The sequence below is a fragment of the Chionomys nivalis genome, chromosome 7 (assembly GCF_950005125.1).
Source record: "Chionomys nivalis chromosome 7, mChiNiv1.1, whole genome shotgun sequence".
Classification (NCBI taxonomy): Eukaryota; Metazoa; Chordata; class Mammalia; order Rodentia; family Cricetidae; genus Chionomys; species Chionomys nivalis.
Genome location: NC_080092.1, coordinates 57291950 through 57306605, shown reverse-complemented (window position 1 = coordinate 57306605; position 14656 = coordinate 57291950). Strand labels below are relative to the sequence as shown.

The following is a 14656-nucleotide window of genomic DNA, read 5'->3' as shown; positions in this document are numbered from 1 at the left end:
AGGGTGCCAGCCCGGGCTGGAGAGAGAAGTTGGGAGTTTCTTTGTTTCGTGAGCAGAGAGGATTCTGAGCAGCCAGTGCATTGTGTGCTCGGTACACACGCTGCCTCCTCTCTGGACAGCTCTGGGAGAATGGGGGAATAGCTAGCTGGTGTTTTCCGGAGCAGTGTTTCCAGCCCTTAAAGACCCTGAGCCCAGGTCCCAGCATTCAGTGCAGAAGGTCCACGGGAGAGGGGGGTGTGGCCGGCTGCTGCTTTGTGAAGGTCACACGCCCACTTCAGTGGAAGGACCTGGAACATCCTTTGTGTCACTTCTTCAGTTGGGGTGAGGAGGTGTCCTAGGACAGACACATGCTGTTAGCCAGGCTCCTGCTCATAGGATACCAAATCAGGTGCAGGCAGGGAGTTGTCCAGACCTGGCAGGTGACCTAAGCTGCCTCCGGCAGGGTAGGAGGGACACTGTGCTGCCTCCAGGCTCCCTGCTGTGGGCCCATGTGTGCCAAGGAGGCAGGTAGCTGGTTAAGGACCTTCCTCTTCCCTCCCACCAGGCGTTTTATCTGCACCCTTCTCAGTCACTTTGCGTGCCTATCTCCGTGGTAACCTGGGGCTCCCGCTACAAGCTGAACTGAGTGGAGGGGAGGGTGGCAGTTTGCTAAAGGAAAGATGCTCGATCAGGTTTCCAGCTCTTTCCTAAAGGCCTGTATGTCAGGGAGCTAGCTGTTCAGGACCATTGTCCCCGTCGTGTTCCCGGGTTGCTCTGTGTCCTGTGCTGATGCTGGAAGCGCCTTTGTGTGCTGCCCTACCACTGATTCCAACAGACTGGAGCCCAGTGGAGAGTGAGACTGGAGCCCTGTCAGAGGTCAGGGAGGGAATGCTGGTCTGGCTGAGGGCTACTTAAGTGTCTGTGCTGGTTTTCTAACAAGGGAAAAGGGTCAGCTCTCTGCCCCCTCTTCCCTCCTGAGAAGGAGGCTTAGTCTTACTGCAGCAGGCCCCTGAGACCTAGAGTCTAGGGTCTCTTTGGTCCTCATGGTACCATACTCTTTGAAGTCTGCTTCAAAGTGGGAAGTAGGGTGAGGAGCTGCCTCTACAGCCAGCACTCACCTAGGTAGATGGAGTCTTTCCCAGAACTCTTAAGTGTGGAGTTCCGACAGCAACTCTCTCTTTGAAGAAGTCACATGGGTGAACCAAAATTCAAAACCCACAGCATCCTCACGGCTTTGTGATTATAGGCAAGTACCGTGTGCCTGGGTTTCTGCACAGTAAAAATGGGCTAGTGAAAATTGTCTCTTTCTAAAGACAAGGCAGTTCCTTGAAACATGGGAAAAGACCAGCGTGTCCATAGTGGTGATCTGACTTTGGTGTTTATAAAGTTGTGATCAGGGAAGGCTTCCTGGAGGAGGGAGAGAGACAAGCAAGACAACTTATTGGAGGGCACCTATCCCAGGAAGAGTCTGGTAGCAGGATGTAGGAGTAGACAGTGGGCTACCCTGCAGAGCAAAGGAACAAGGAAGGGGCAGGGGCTGGGGGAGCAAGGGCACTGGGGGTACCCTTCCTTGCCTGCTCCCCCTTGACCAATGCCAAGACTGCAGAATTTGGTGCATGGCCCTCTCAGATGGACTCTTGAGGTGACTTCAGGCATATTAATACCCCCATCTGAAACCTGATCCACCATTTCTGCAGACTCCAAGCTTAGTCAGAAACCTTTTCCTCCTGGGACCCAGAGAGGGCTGCAGAGGATGGTGATGCAGTGTCGGCTTTCCTGGGGGATGGTACTCCCACCCCCAAGCCTGTCTGTTGACCTTGTGCCTGCCATCAGGTCTCAGCAGTTCTGGTATCCACTTTCCTGCTGTGGTGCCAAGGCTTGAGCCACAGGTGGGTGGGGTGCCTTAGATATCCCCAGCTTTTCTGTCACTGCTCCAGTACACCCCAAACCCATGGATCTGCCTATTCCATCTCCTATGGGCTGTCTGGGGGTTGCTAGAAATGGCTGGTTAAGGAAGAGCTACAAAAAAGTTACAGCTGTTGTGTTTGCGTAAAACAGTGTTTTCCAGCTGCTAATACATGTCCATGTCAGCAAAATAGCTATTTATCCTTTGGAGGTTTTGGTTTCGTCGCTGGAGTGTAGAGGGGGCATCTGTTTCTTTTATGGGCAGCAAAGCAAGGGCTATGGATAGGGTGCTTAATACACCTTAAGAACACATCCTCACTCAGATCAGCAGGATGTTCCCTGAAGTGTTTGCTTAGCATTTCACAAGGTTTTAGGGCTCTGGGAGACTTTGCTTTGGGGGCTGTCCAAGTGTGATGTGTCTAGGATCTGGCCAGGTTCTATGGGCTGTTCACTCAGGGTTCTAGTTCTTCAACCAGCATTTTGCCTCTTAGAGCGCCTATGACAGAACTCCAAAGGTCCTGGTCCTGGGACTTGAAGACCCAGGTGTAGAGCCAGCACTGAGCTACCAGGTTGGGAAGACCAGTACACAGGACGTGTTGGGCTGCTGGCTGTAGCTTCTACTGTCCCTGCTGAGTCTCGGTGATCATTATTCATTGTCTGGGTCACAAAGCACATGGGACCTGGCTGACCTTGCATTTTTCCAGCTTCTTGGGGACTTCTATAGCAAGACTCAACTGCAATTCCTTCAGCAAGTCTTTGCTCCTCAGTTTGCCACTGTCCGAGGATGGAGCATTTTGGTGGTGATCTGGCTTGCCTTTTGGCCCCTGAGTTGATCCTGTCAATGGGGTTGAGGACATGAAGAGTTTTGTTTTGTTTCTTAGAACTGAGGCCAAATATATGAGAATGAATGCAGCATGCGCTCCCCAGCTGGGTGTAGCAGCCCTTAGACTGGAAGAGCATGAGAATGATTGGCATGAGGGAGGTATCCTTTCTGGAAAAGTGCCAGGTGCTTCCTGCCATTCTGAAGTCCCGAGGGCACCACAGTATGTTGAACTCTTTCAGGGTCTACCTGGGTGTGTCTGTGTGGTTGTGGATGGGGTCCAGGGGCGCTTCAGCTGTGAGAACCTGGCCAGCACAGGACTGGGTGAGGAGAGGAAGGTTGAAGTGGAGAGTGGACAAAGCTTATGTGTCTCCTACTCCTCTTATTTGGCCTGTGCATGGAGTAAAAACAGGTATGGGTTGCCACAGAACTCACTTAGCTTCCGAATGAGTGTTCATTTGGAGAAACAAGACAGATTAAAGGTGATCCAGAGTTTGTACTTCATTGTCCTGTTTCCTTTCTCGGCCTTCCTTCCAGCTCTGCTCTACAAGCCCATTGACCGAGTCACTCGGAGTACCCTGGTCCTACATGTGAGTGTGGAGCCCCAGAGTGGCTAGAGATGGGGTGGGAATTTTATGTGAAAGCACTGGAGTCACCGAGACTCCATTTGGGGAGCAAGGCAGAAGGTCCCTGGGCCCTGATTGTGCCTGCCTAGCCTATGGTAACCATGCCAACGGGGCCAGGTCCTAAATATAGCTTGGCTAGTGAGCTTGATACTTGGCCAAATGCTCCCTAGGAGGCAGACACTTGCTGCTGCTTCATCCCCTGCCTTGTGGTCTCTCGGGTCCTGGGAGCAGCTGTGCAGTGGGCAGATGAGCATTCCCCAGCTGCTTGGTGAGATAAGGCTTGACCCACCTGCTACCCCTAGGGGAAAGTCATGACCACAGCAGAAATCAAAAGGGCATTGCCTTCACTACTGCTGCTCTGACCCTGACTTTTCAGTTCCGATTTCACAGGCATAGCTGGGTTAGAGTGTGGGTCCTAGCGTATCCCCTCAGACTTCTTTTGAATTCTCAGAGTTCTTTGGAGGATTGCATGCTCCCCACTGTCTTCTCATTTAACTTGAACCACTCCTCTCAACTCATCCACACACATCCTTTCCCAGGATCTGTTGAAGCACACACCTGTGGACCATCCAGACTACCCACTGCTTCAGGATGCCCTCCGAATCTCCCAGAATTTCCTGTCTAGCATCAATGAGGACATTGATCCCCGCCGGACTGCAGTCACAACCCCCAAGGGGGAGGTGAGTTTTGGGCTCTCACAATTTCACACCTAGACTGAAGAGTAGACAGTTAGCCAGGTCCCTTGTCCCTGCTGTCCTTGGTGCTGGGCCATCATGTTGAGTGTCCTGTGTGCCCACAGATGAAGGGAATCCTGCAGCCCTTAGCCATATCTATAGCATGTCAGGTCCTATTGAAGAAGTTTCAGGCTGTTGTCTCATTGGTCCCTATAATAACCTGGTAAGATAGAAAAGGAAACTGAGTCTAACAATCTCTGAGGCTGGCACAGAGATCCTCAAACAGAAGGGTCAGAGTAAGATGTTTACTGGGCTATAAAACTCGACACATTGCCCCCACCAGAAGCTGGGCCTCTGGTTACCTCATTCTTGACACACCTTGTTCCCATTGGGATGATGCTCTCAGGGAGCCCCTGAGAGAAGCCAGAGCAAGGCAATGGGCCTAACAACAGAAAACACTGGTCCTGGAGATGGTATAGGCCACCCAGCTGCTGTAACATCCTTGAAAACACCTAGATGTGACCTTTCGGCTACCCCCGGGGTGGTGTGGGAAGCTTCCTGATAGACAAGTAGGAAAGCAGTGTGAAGAATTGGGGAGACTGTGACCCTCGGGCGTCACCGGTCTGGCCTAGATGCAGTGCCTTCTGTCTAATCGAGATAATTAAGGAGCATTTGGGAGGAAAGGCTGACTGGGTTTACGTTCCCGTGTTACATTATGGGCCGCCTATGTCTGCTGGGAAGGGAAGTAATGAGGGACAGGGTCTGGAGCATGACTAGTGGGGCATGGAGCTGTCTGTGCGCAGTTCCCAGACCTGGTTTGCAGCACCTCAGAAAATGGCACTCATTTGTCTTTCTCTGGGGGTATCTGAAAACAATCTCTAGAAGGCATAGAGCACTATCAGTCTCGGGTTGTCTTAATCATATCCTCTCAGCAGGCTCTCCCACAGACAAAATAGAGTATGTAGGTCACACAGTATATAGTGCGCACAGAGAAGGCTGGAATAAATGATGACGGCTCCCGAGAAGCCCGCCAGCTCTGAGGGCGGCAGGGAGGAAACAGTACATGTCCCATGTGCAGCGAAATGCTCCTGACTGGCCTGATCACTGCAGTTCCCCCACCCCCACCCCCTTGGGGAATCCCAGGGTCTGTCATCCATAAGTTGAAGAATCTGCTAAGTAGCACAGACGAATCTGAGTGGGTTGGCTGGGCAAGATGAGCTGAAACTGGATCAAACTCTCCATTGGGAGGGACTGTGAGGCTGGAGGCGTTCATGGCCAAGGATGGAGAAACCAAGTCATTCCAGAGAGTTTTTATCCAGGGGAAGCTGGGAGAGGGTGCGGTTATGGAGTTTACGTTAAATGCGTACTGTGTGCCCCTGCGCTGTGCTGTTCCACGGTGAACGCCGCTTCACAAGGCAGATGCCACCCTCTTAGCTGTACAGACAGTAGATCTGAGATTAGAGGGGAGCACAGCTGAGAAGGGCAGGGTCTGGGCTCTGAGCAGGTGGAGGTGTCCTGTCTCCCTCAGACTCGGCAGCTGGTGAAGGACGGCTTCCTGGTAGAGATGTCTGAGAGCTCCCGGAAGCTGCGGCATGTCTTTCTCTTCACGGATGTCCTACTGTGTGCCAAGCTGAAGAAGACCTCTGCCGGGTAAGAATGTGGGGGGTGGGGCCACGGTCGGGGACAACTGGAGTGCCCCACATGGAATCCTCAGCAGCTTGCGCCGTCTGTCAGGCATGTTAGCCAGCCAGGAGTGGTGGCTCCTTTCTGTAGGAAGGCTAACACAGAAAGATCACAATAAGTTGAAGTCTTCCAGGGCAATTCAGTTTTATTCTGTAGTCTCTTCTAACAAGAAATCCTGTTGTTTTAATTATAAAGGTAATATATTACAGGAGAAAATAACCTAATTGAATATAAGCGTTAAGCTTTCTGTGACTATATTTCTTCCCTGTATTTTTTTTTTAATGGTCTTGTGCTTTTTCTCATAGTTGTGCTAACAGAATGCCCAATTTGGGGATCTACTTTTTAATTTTTTGGTATTTTCAAGACAGTATCTCACTATGTAGCTCTGACTGTCCTGGAACTCAATATGTAGGCCTTGAACTCATAGAGAGCTGCTGCCTCTGCCTCCTGAGTACTTAGGTTACAGGTGTGCGCCACTTCATCTAGCTTGGGCTCTGCCTTTTCTATCCCTTGCTGTAAAAGCATTTTTCTTACTGCTTCTGGATGTCACAACCACTGCTTTACTTTTCTGCGTGATATTAAGTGGCTGCACCATAATTTACTCAAGAATTTGACAAAGTTTTGTTTTGTTTTTGTTTTTCGAGGCAGTTTCTCTGTGTAGCCCTGGCTGTCCTGGAACTCACTCTGTAGACCAGGCTGGCCTCGAACTCAGAGATCTGCCTGCCTCTGCCTCCCGAGTGCTGGGATTAAAGGTGTGCACTACCATTCCTGACTTGACAAAGTTTGTGCTAACTACAATTCTGTGACTATTCATTACATCTGCTACCATTTTTTTGAGGGTTTCGGCCACTCCAGGTGCTGTGACAAATGCCTCAGATACATTGTTTCTAATCAAATATCTTCACAAAGTGGTTACTATTTCCTCTCTCACAGTCAGAAGTCATAGAGAAGGCAAGTAAGTTGCCTAAGGTCATACAGCTAGAAATGGAGAAGATGGAATTTGAACCCTACTCTAACTTGGAAGCTCTTTTTCAACTCCTGTTCAGTCGTGTGGATATACTCTGTGCTCATGACCAGAAAAAGTTGTTCCATATTTATACACATATTTTTCCATCTGCATTTATAACCTATTATGTGCTAAGTATGTTGCCTCACACTATAGAGGAAGATCTGTGTGCTTATTGAAACATAAGGGACTAGAATTGGGAACAAATCTAATTCTCAGAGGAAGTCAAAGCAGGGAGGAGGTTATTATGGTTGAGGACGTGACTCCTAAGTAGACCACAGAGAAGCTGATAGTAAGCAGTGCACTGGGTTTATGCTCCTGTCTTACGTTTATGAGCCCAGTGTCTGTGGGAAGGGAGCGGGGAAGGGACAGTGTCTGCAGCATGACTAACAAGACCTGGAGCTCCCTCCATCTTCAGTTCTTCTCCCACAGAAGATATTAATAATCAACCATACCACCCTTTCCCACTAGGTGTAGATGTAGCTAACTTGTTTGCTTGACCAGTTGACTGACTATAGCCTTGCCTGACCTGGCATGGTCTATGTAGACCAGGCTGGCTTTGAATTTATGGAGATCTGCTTGCCTCTGCCTCTGAGTGCTGGGGTTAAAGTCATGTGCCCACCAAGTTTTTTTTTTTTTAATATTTATTTATTATGTATACAATATTCTGTCTGTGTGTATGCCTGCAAGCCAGAAGAGGGCACCAGACCCCATTACAGATGGTTGTGAGCTACCATGTGGTTGCTGGGAGTTGAACTCAGGACCTTTGGAAGAGCAGGCAGTGCTCTTAACCTCTAAGCCATCTCTCCAGCCCCCACCAAGTCTTTTTGTAACCCTCAACTCAGGGCTCTGTATGATCCCTGTGGATCAGAACTGGCATTCAGAATAGCATCTGTAGCCCATCCCTGCTGTAAAGGACAATGAATGTGAGCTTCAGGACAAATAGACTGAGGAACTGGCAGGATGTGCGGCTTGTGATAGGAAAGCATGAGCCCCACCCGCATGGCTTCTTTCTTCTTGATACACAGTGATTTAGGTATTTAGAGGCATCAGTTCTACTGGATGAAAGACTATCAAGGTGAAGAACAGGCCTCACCCAGACCTGATTCTCAATGCTCGTGTGTGTGTGTGTGTGTGTGTGTGTGTGTGTGTGCGCGCGCGTGCGTCCTCAAGGGCAGGGAGTGTTCCTGCCTCCCATGAGTCTCAGCAGAACCCTTTGTGGGTAGATTTTTGCTCTGGGTGAGCAGTTTGCATTGAAGAGGCTGCTTTGCTTAGCTCATGTCTCCTGCTTGCTTACAGAAAGCATCAGCAGTATGACTGTAAGTGGTACATCCCCCTGGCTGACTTAGTGTTCCCATCCCCTGAGGAGTCAGAGGCCAGTCCCCAGGTCCACCCCTTCCCAGACCACGAGCTAGAGGACATGAAAATGAAGATCTCTGCCCTCAAGAGTGAGATTCAGAAGGAGGTAAGTGCATGACCTGGGTGTTCTGGGGAGGTGGGGGTGGGCGGGCTGCCAGCTCGAGGGTGTGATAAGGGAGGCAGGGTTCAAGAATGGGAGCCCCTGCCTGTGTGTGTCAGTGCTGAGGGGAGGCCAAGAACCGCTGCTTAGAACCGAGTGGATTTAATTATGGAAGGTTTCCGCAGTAACTGTGTTTGTTGAACAATGTAGAAAAGGAGAGAAAGAAGAGGGATGAGAGGCTTTCTTGGGAAAAAACATTCTGAGGAGCAAGGAGGCGCTGTGAGAAGCTGAAACCTCTGAAAGGCGAATAACTAGGGCGAGGGAACCCGGGCACCACAGTTGGCCACCCTCCTCTGCTAGGCTGAAGTGCATGCTAAGAAAGAAAGCGAAGATTCCTGGGCTGGAGAGATGGCTCAGCATTCAAGAGGACCTGGGTTCAATTCCCAGCCCCCTTATGGCAGCTCACAACTGTCTGTAACTCCAGTTCCAGGGGCTCTGATACCTTCACAGACATACATGCAGGCAAAACACTGATGCACATAAAATAAAAAAATAAGTAAATCTTAAAAATAAAAAAAGACCCTGAGATTCTTGCTACACACAGACTAATGTTTAAAAACCTGATAAAGCCTGTGGGTCATATTCACAGACACACTGTAGAAAAGTTGTACAAAATAACTAGAAAGTTAAGGGGATCAAAATAGAAACTGAAAACTAGTTAGAAGTGCATTAAAAAAAATCAAATTATGGGCTGGAGAAAGTTAAGATTCTAGAGGTCCTAAGTTCAATTCCCAGCAACCACATGGTAGCTCACAGCCATCTATAATGAGGTCTGGTGCCCTCTTCTGGCCTGCAGGCATACATGTAGGCAGAACCCTGTATACATAATAAATAAATCTTGTTTTAAAAAAAATTAAATTACTGCAAACCAAAAACAGTGGAATGAGACCAAAGCAATGTTTTAGAGAAAAATGCATAGCCTTACATTTGTGGGGCAAGTGAGGTGTCTCAGTAGGTAAAAGCACTTGCCCAAGCCTGAACGCCAGAGTTCAGTCCCCAGGACCCACATGATGGAAGGGAACGAGTGGACTCCTTCAAGTTTACCCTCTGAGCCATCTTGCTGGCCATACTAATAATTTTTAATCCAGATGGCGGTGGTGCACGCCTTTAATCCCAGAACTTGGGAGGCAGAGGCAGTCAGATCTCTGAATTTGAGACCAGCCTGGTCTACAGAGGCAGTTCTAGATCAGCCAGGACTGTTACACAGAGAAACCCTGTCTCAAAAAAATCAAAAATAAGTAAATAAATAAAATATAATAGCAATTTTTAAAACTCATTTTTCTAGTTGCCAATGTAATAAATGCCTACAGTACTAATAGGTAGAGTAAAATTGATTCTCACTCCCCTTACACTGTTAACAACATGAAGTGTATGGGGGGAGGCGTCACAAGGACAACATGTGTCCTGTTCTGGCAGTTTCTAAGCTCCTCACAGAGTTACACCTGGTACTCCGGACTGTCAGATTCCCTTTAGCAGCTACAGTGTATTCCGTCTCCACTGTCAGACATATATTTGTGCACTTGGATGGTTCCTGGTTCCTTCCCCGTAGGAGGCGGGTCTACAGTGCACATCACTGCCCCGTGTCTGGAGTCTCTGCAAGCGACATGGCTGGGCAGATGCGTGTGTGCATTCGGCAGAGCCACCTCTGAGAAAGTTGACTACTTTCTTCCAACAGGATGTGAGAGCCACTGCCACGGGGCTGGCTGTGGGGTTTGTTAGAGTTTTGCCAGACTATTATGTTAAGGGCTGGGGGGATGGCTCACTTGTTAAAGTGCTTGCCATACAAGCAAGAAAACCAGAGTTCAGATGAATAGAATCCATGTACAGACTGGCTGAGTAGAGTGGCCCTTCTGTAATTCCAGCTCTTGGGATTTCAGTGACCCTGAGATTCTAAGCGGAGGAAACTTCCTTGATGAAATAGAAAGTTGGAAAACTGGAGAAAGCTACTTGTGCAGTGGGGAGCAAAGTTGTTAGCGAGCAGGGCAAGCTTTGGTAGCTTGTGGGACCACAGACCAGGCTTAGAGGCCCTGCAGTCAGGCCAGCGGCTGGGATTGTGTGCTGAAAGGTGTCTGAGGGCTTTCTAATAGAGGCCATTGAGTCACGGGGTAGAGTGTGGGAGGTCTCTTACAGAATCTGTGAGAAGAGCCCTTACTTTGTGGGGCTCTGGCTTTGGAGTGGTCTAGTTGTTTGGCCTGCCAGTGAATGTTGGGACTGGGACCACATTGTGTTAGTTGCATGTAATTGATAAACTCACAGAAGGGTTAGTTAGGAATTAGCTGGCTCTTGGGAGGTGCATACCTAGGCTCTAGATATCAAAACGTCATGAAATATAGCAAATAAACACAGGAGAATGTTGTGCTTAGCGCAGCTGAGTGATACGTGAAGTCTTTGTATGAGGGAGAACACCCTTGTCTTGTCTCCCGCAGAAAGCCAACAAGGGACAGAGCCGAGCCATTGAGCGCCTAAAAAAGAAGATGTTTGAGAATGAGTTCTTGCTGCTGCTCAATTCCCCCACAATCCCGTTCCGGATACACAACCGGAATGGAAAGGTCAGGAGGAGAAGGGTGGAGGGTTACCTGTTTCAGGGCTGCCCACTCTCCGAGGCTTCTGGCACTGACCCATGGGAATCAGGGTCAGACGCTGGGACCCCCATATCCCAAGAAAGCTGCCACAGCTCTAGCCCCTAGACACGCTCTCCGTGCTAACAGGAACCTACTGCCCTCTGCTGGGCACCATTGGCACTGCCGCTGCCGCTCTTGTTACTGGCTTCCTACAAGGACAGCTCTACCCTCGCTGCCTCCTTCAGCCTCTGAGGGGCCTGAGTGAGAAGAGGCTTTGATGGGAAGCATAGAAGTTGGGGGTGCACTTTGTCCAGCTGTCACTGTGCTGAACTCTTGTCTCTCCCTCCAGAGTTATCTGTTTCTTCTGTCCTCTGACTACGAGAGGTCGGAGTGGAGAGAGGCCATCCAGAAGCTACAGAAGAAGGGTAAAGTCCCACCCAGTCCCACACTGTTCTGAAGGCGTCCTTGGCAGCAGAAGGCCTGTGTCTTTCCCATTTTATCATGTCCAGTGTCTCTTCAGCCCTCATAGCTACCTCTTAAGATGCTAGGAGGTAGCATTCTTGGGATGTTACTCTCAGTTTAGGCCTGATTAAGGCACACAGCGAATTCCTAACAGGCTGCGCAGAGCTCTGGGTGGGTGTACTCCCTCCTCTTGCTTCCCACTCATACACATGAGCTCCTTTCCTTACTGCTGCCTCTCACAGCACCCACAGCTGTGCTCATGTGAATACCTGCAGGACTTCCCCTCTGCACAGAGAAGCAGCTCCCACACCAGAAACTCAGCTGATTTCCTGAAGCGTCTTCAAGGAAGAGCAGCAGGTCCTGTGGACCTGTAGTGAAGCTCTGTCCCCTCTTGGCTCCTCCCACAGATCTCCAGGCCTTTGTCCTGAGTTCTGTGGAGCTCCAGGTGCTCACAGGATCCTGCTTCAAGCTTAGGACTGTGCACAACATCCCTGTTACCAGCAATAAAGATGGTAAGACTTGGAACTCCAGGCTGCCCAGCCAGCAAGTCCAGGCCACTGGAGTCTTGCTAGGGTCTTCTACAGGGACCAAGGAGGATAGACGTGGCTGCTAATGGCTGATCTCTGCCCAGTGTGGCTGGTACACAGGGATTTAAAATGGGATGTACTCTCTCAGGGGCTCAGGTGTTCTTGGCTCCATCTAGTCTGAGAGAAAAATCTGCTCCGTGGAGCACTGGGGGATGTTGAGTTCCTGAGGAAGTCTCCCAATCAGCAATAGACTGCAGGATGGGGCGGAGAGGGGGGACACAAGACAGTAGACCAACTGGAGAAGGACATGAGAAATCAGGACAGGTGTTTTTGGAGGTAGATTTGGAAGGCCTTGGGTACCAAGCAAGGGAGTTTGGGGGTGGCGCTGTAATTCTAGGAGGCTACAGGAGGGTTCTAAGCAGGGAGAGCTGTGATGAGACTGGAAACTGGCCCAGAGCACTCTCTGGTGCTTGGAGAGTGTCTGCTTTTCCCAGTGCTGGGGTTTCGGGCTCACCTGGGGACCTTTGTGTCCCAGACAAGGCCCAAGACTTCCTCTGAGCCTTTTCTTTTTCATTAGAACAAAGTGACTCAAATCAGTTCATTTCCATTTTTAAAGATAAGGGCAGAGGCGGGCAGCCTTGGGATAAGCTGTGTTCTGAGGGAGGGAAGGTACTAAATGACTGGCCTAAGAGATTTGTTCTAAACAATTGAACAGAGGGGAGAAGGGCCTCTCTCTTCCTCTGTCACACTGCGGAGGGGGGGGAGGGACAGTGGGCTTTGACCTTGTTTCCCAGATGGCCTCCAGGTGGCGCTGTGGACCAAGGCCCCTTGTTGGCCTTCCTTCTGACACCTCCATCCTCCAGTCTTTGCTCTCTTGCAGATGACGAGTCTCCAGGACTGTATGGCTTCCTTCATGTCATCGTCCACTCTGCCAAGGGGTTTAAACAATCAGCCAGTAAGTGCCCCCTCAGCCCTAGAAAGAAGTTGAGTGGCCCCTGTCTATTTTTCATAGCAAGTCCTTATGGTCCCACTATGTAAAGCTCCCTCCCCTCAGCTGCTCAACTCTGATCTCCCCAAGCTGGGGCCCTGCTAATATGCCTGGAGTTGTAGGACTTTCTCTCGAAGGCTAAAGCTAGGTCTTCTTGTTGACGAAGCCACCTTTGCCCTTTGTCTCCAAGATCTGCTCTCCGTCAGGATTTTCTTCTAGAACTACAGACACCCAGACCAAACCCAGGTCTTGTGACTGCAAGCTCTGACTCTGGGCTCATTTCTTAACCTTCCTGAGCTTCAGCGTACTTCTCCATAAAGGGCAGTCTCAGGCCTGGAGAGATGACTCAGTGATTAAGAGCACTTGTTGCTCCTGCGGGAGACCTGGGTTCAGTTCCCAGCACCCACATGGTGGGTCACCACCATCTGTAACTCCAGTTCCAGGGGATCCGACACTGCCTTCTGGCCTCCACAGGCACCAGGTACAGTGCAGGCAAAACACTCACATAGATAAAATAAATTGAAAACATAATTTTTCTTCTAAATTTTGTTTGAGACCATCTTTATGTAGACCAGGCTGGCCTCAAACTCACAGAGATCCGCCTGCCTCTGCCTCCTGAGTGCTGGGATTAAAGGCGTGCACCACCATACCTATCTTCAATTAAACTTCTCATGCTTCTTCTGTCCGGTCAGTTTATAGTTCCTGTTGCTGGATGAGGAACTGGGTCACAGGAGTGTGAAATGACCTAAGATAGCACACAGGCTCAGAAATTCAGGGCTCCTGCTTCTTCATAACAAATTCGTGCTGTTGACCCATAAACAGCCATCATTCAGTCAGTGTGAGTGGGAAACCTCCCCATGCTTCCAGGGTGAACAGGCCCCCCCTTTGTGTCCCCAGCAGGGTGAAGTGAGTCTTGGTACCTGCCTTGTTGTTGTGTTCCTTATAATCTCCCTCTCCTGCTGTGAGTACTTCAAAGAAAGGGGCACTGAATTTACAGAACACATACAGCACACCCAGAGAAAAGCAGGAGAGTGGCCAGGGTTTTGGAGGCTAATTTCCTGCCCTGGTCTCCTGGCATCTCCCTGTGGTCACTAATACAATTTCTCTTTTGTACATGGGAAGCTGAAGCTCCACGGACTGCCCAGGTTGCGTAGTCCATAGAGACGCTGTAGAATCCATGTATCCTGGATACCAAAGCTCTGGCCCTGCCCTTTAGAACCTGTACCTGTCCCCCTTCCTTCCTGGCTGTTCGGGCCTCACTTGGTATGTCTGTCCTTCCCCTACAGACCTGTACTGTACTCTGGAGGTGGATTCCTTTGGCTACTTTGTCAGCAAAGCCAAAACCAGGGTGTTTCGGGACACGACAGAGCCCAAGTGGGATGAGGTGAGTAGAGGAGGCTCGTGTCCCAGCTGGTCATTGAACATACCTCTCTGCTGGGGGTGGCTGTACCACTGGCTGGACCAGCTGTGTGTCCCTTACTTCCCACTAGTCATCTGCCTAGACCATTGTTTAGGGCAATGGGTCCTGGGGTTTTAGCTAAGGCTCCCATACGCTACTCTGTCCATCACATAGAGGTCTCTAGGTCCTCTAGAAAGTACCAGTGCCCCTCTGTGTCTTGGGATGTTGCCCTCCAGGGTCCTGTTCACCTTAGCCTTGCAAAGCCAAGGCCCATACATGCTGGGAAGCCAGGAAGCTACAAGTCTCTCAGAGTCTCAAGGCCCTTTGTTCCTTCTGTCTGTCACCAGGAGTTTGAAATTGAGCTGGAGGGGTCACAGTCCCTAAGGATCCTGTGCTATGAGAAGTGCTATGACAAGACCAAGGTCAACAAAGACAACAACGAGATTGTGGACAAGATCATGGGCAAGGGGCAGATCCAGGTAAGGAGCCAGGGTGAGACCTGGAGAG

At 50.0% G+C, this 14656-nt stretch overlaps 1 protein-coding gene across 5 annotated transcripts in view; it reads left to right on the top strand.

Moving 5' to 3' along the window:
* Positions 1-14656, top strand: part of Abr (ABR activator of RhoGEF and GTPase) — a 198714-nt gene that overhangs the window by 147640 nt on the left and 36418 nt on the right. For all 5 annotated transcript variants that reach the window (XM_057775296.1, XM_057775300.1, XM_057775297.1 and 2 more), the window contains 10 exons: positions 3242-3294; positions 3870-4010; positions 5533-5654; positions 7993-8158; positions 10639-10761; positions 11123-11198; positions 11643-11747; positions 12643-12717; positions 14037-14134; positions 14497-14628. In XM_057775296.1, coding sequence (XP_057631279.1) covers positions 3242-3294; positions 3870-4010; positions 5533-5654; positions 7993-8158; positions 10639-10761; positions 11123-11198; positions 11643-11747; positions 12643-12717; positions 14037-14134; positions 14497-14628 — 1091 coding nt within the window. The remainder of the gene's footprint in view (positions 1-3241; positions 3295-3869; positions 4011-5532; positions 5655-7992; positions 8159-10638; positions 10762-11122; positions 11199-11642; positions 11748-12642; positions 12718-14036; positions 14135-14496; positions 14629-14656) is intronic.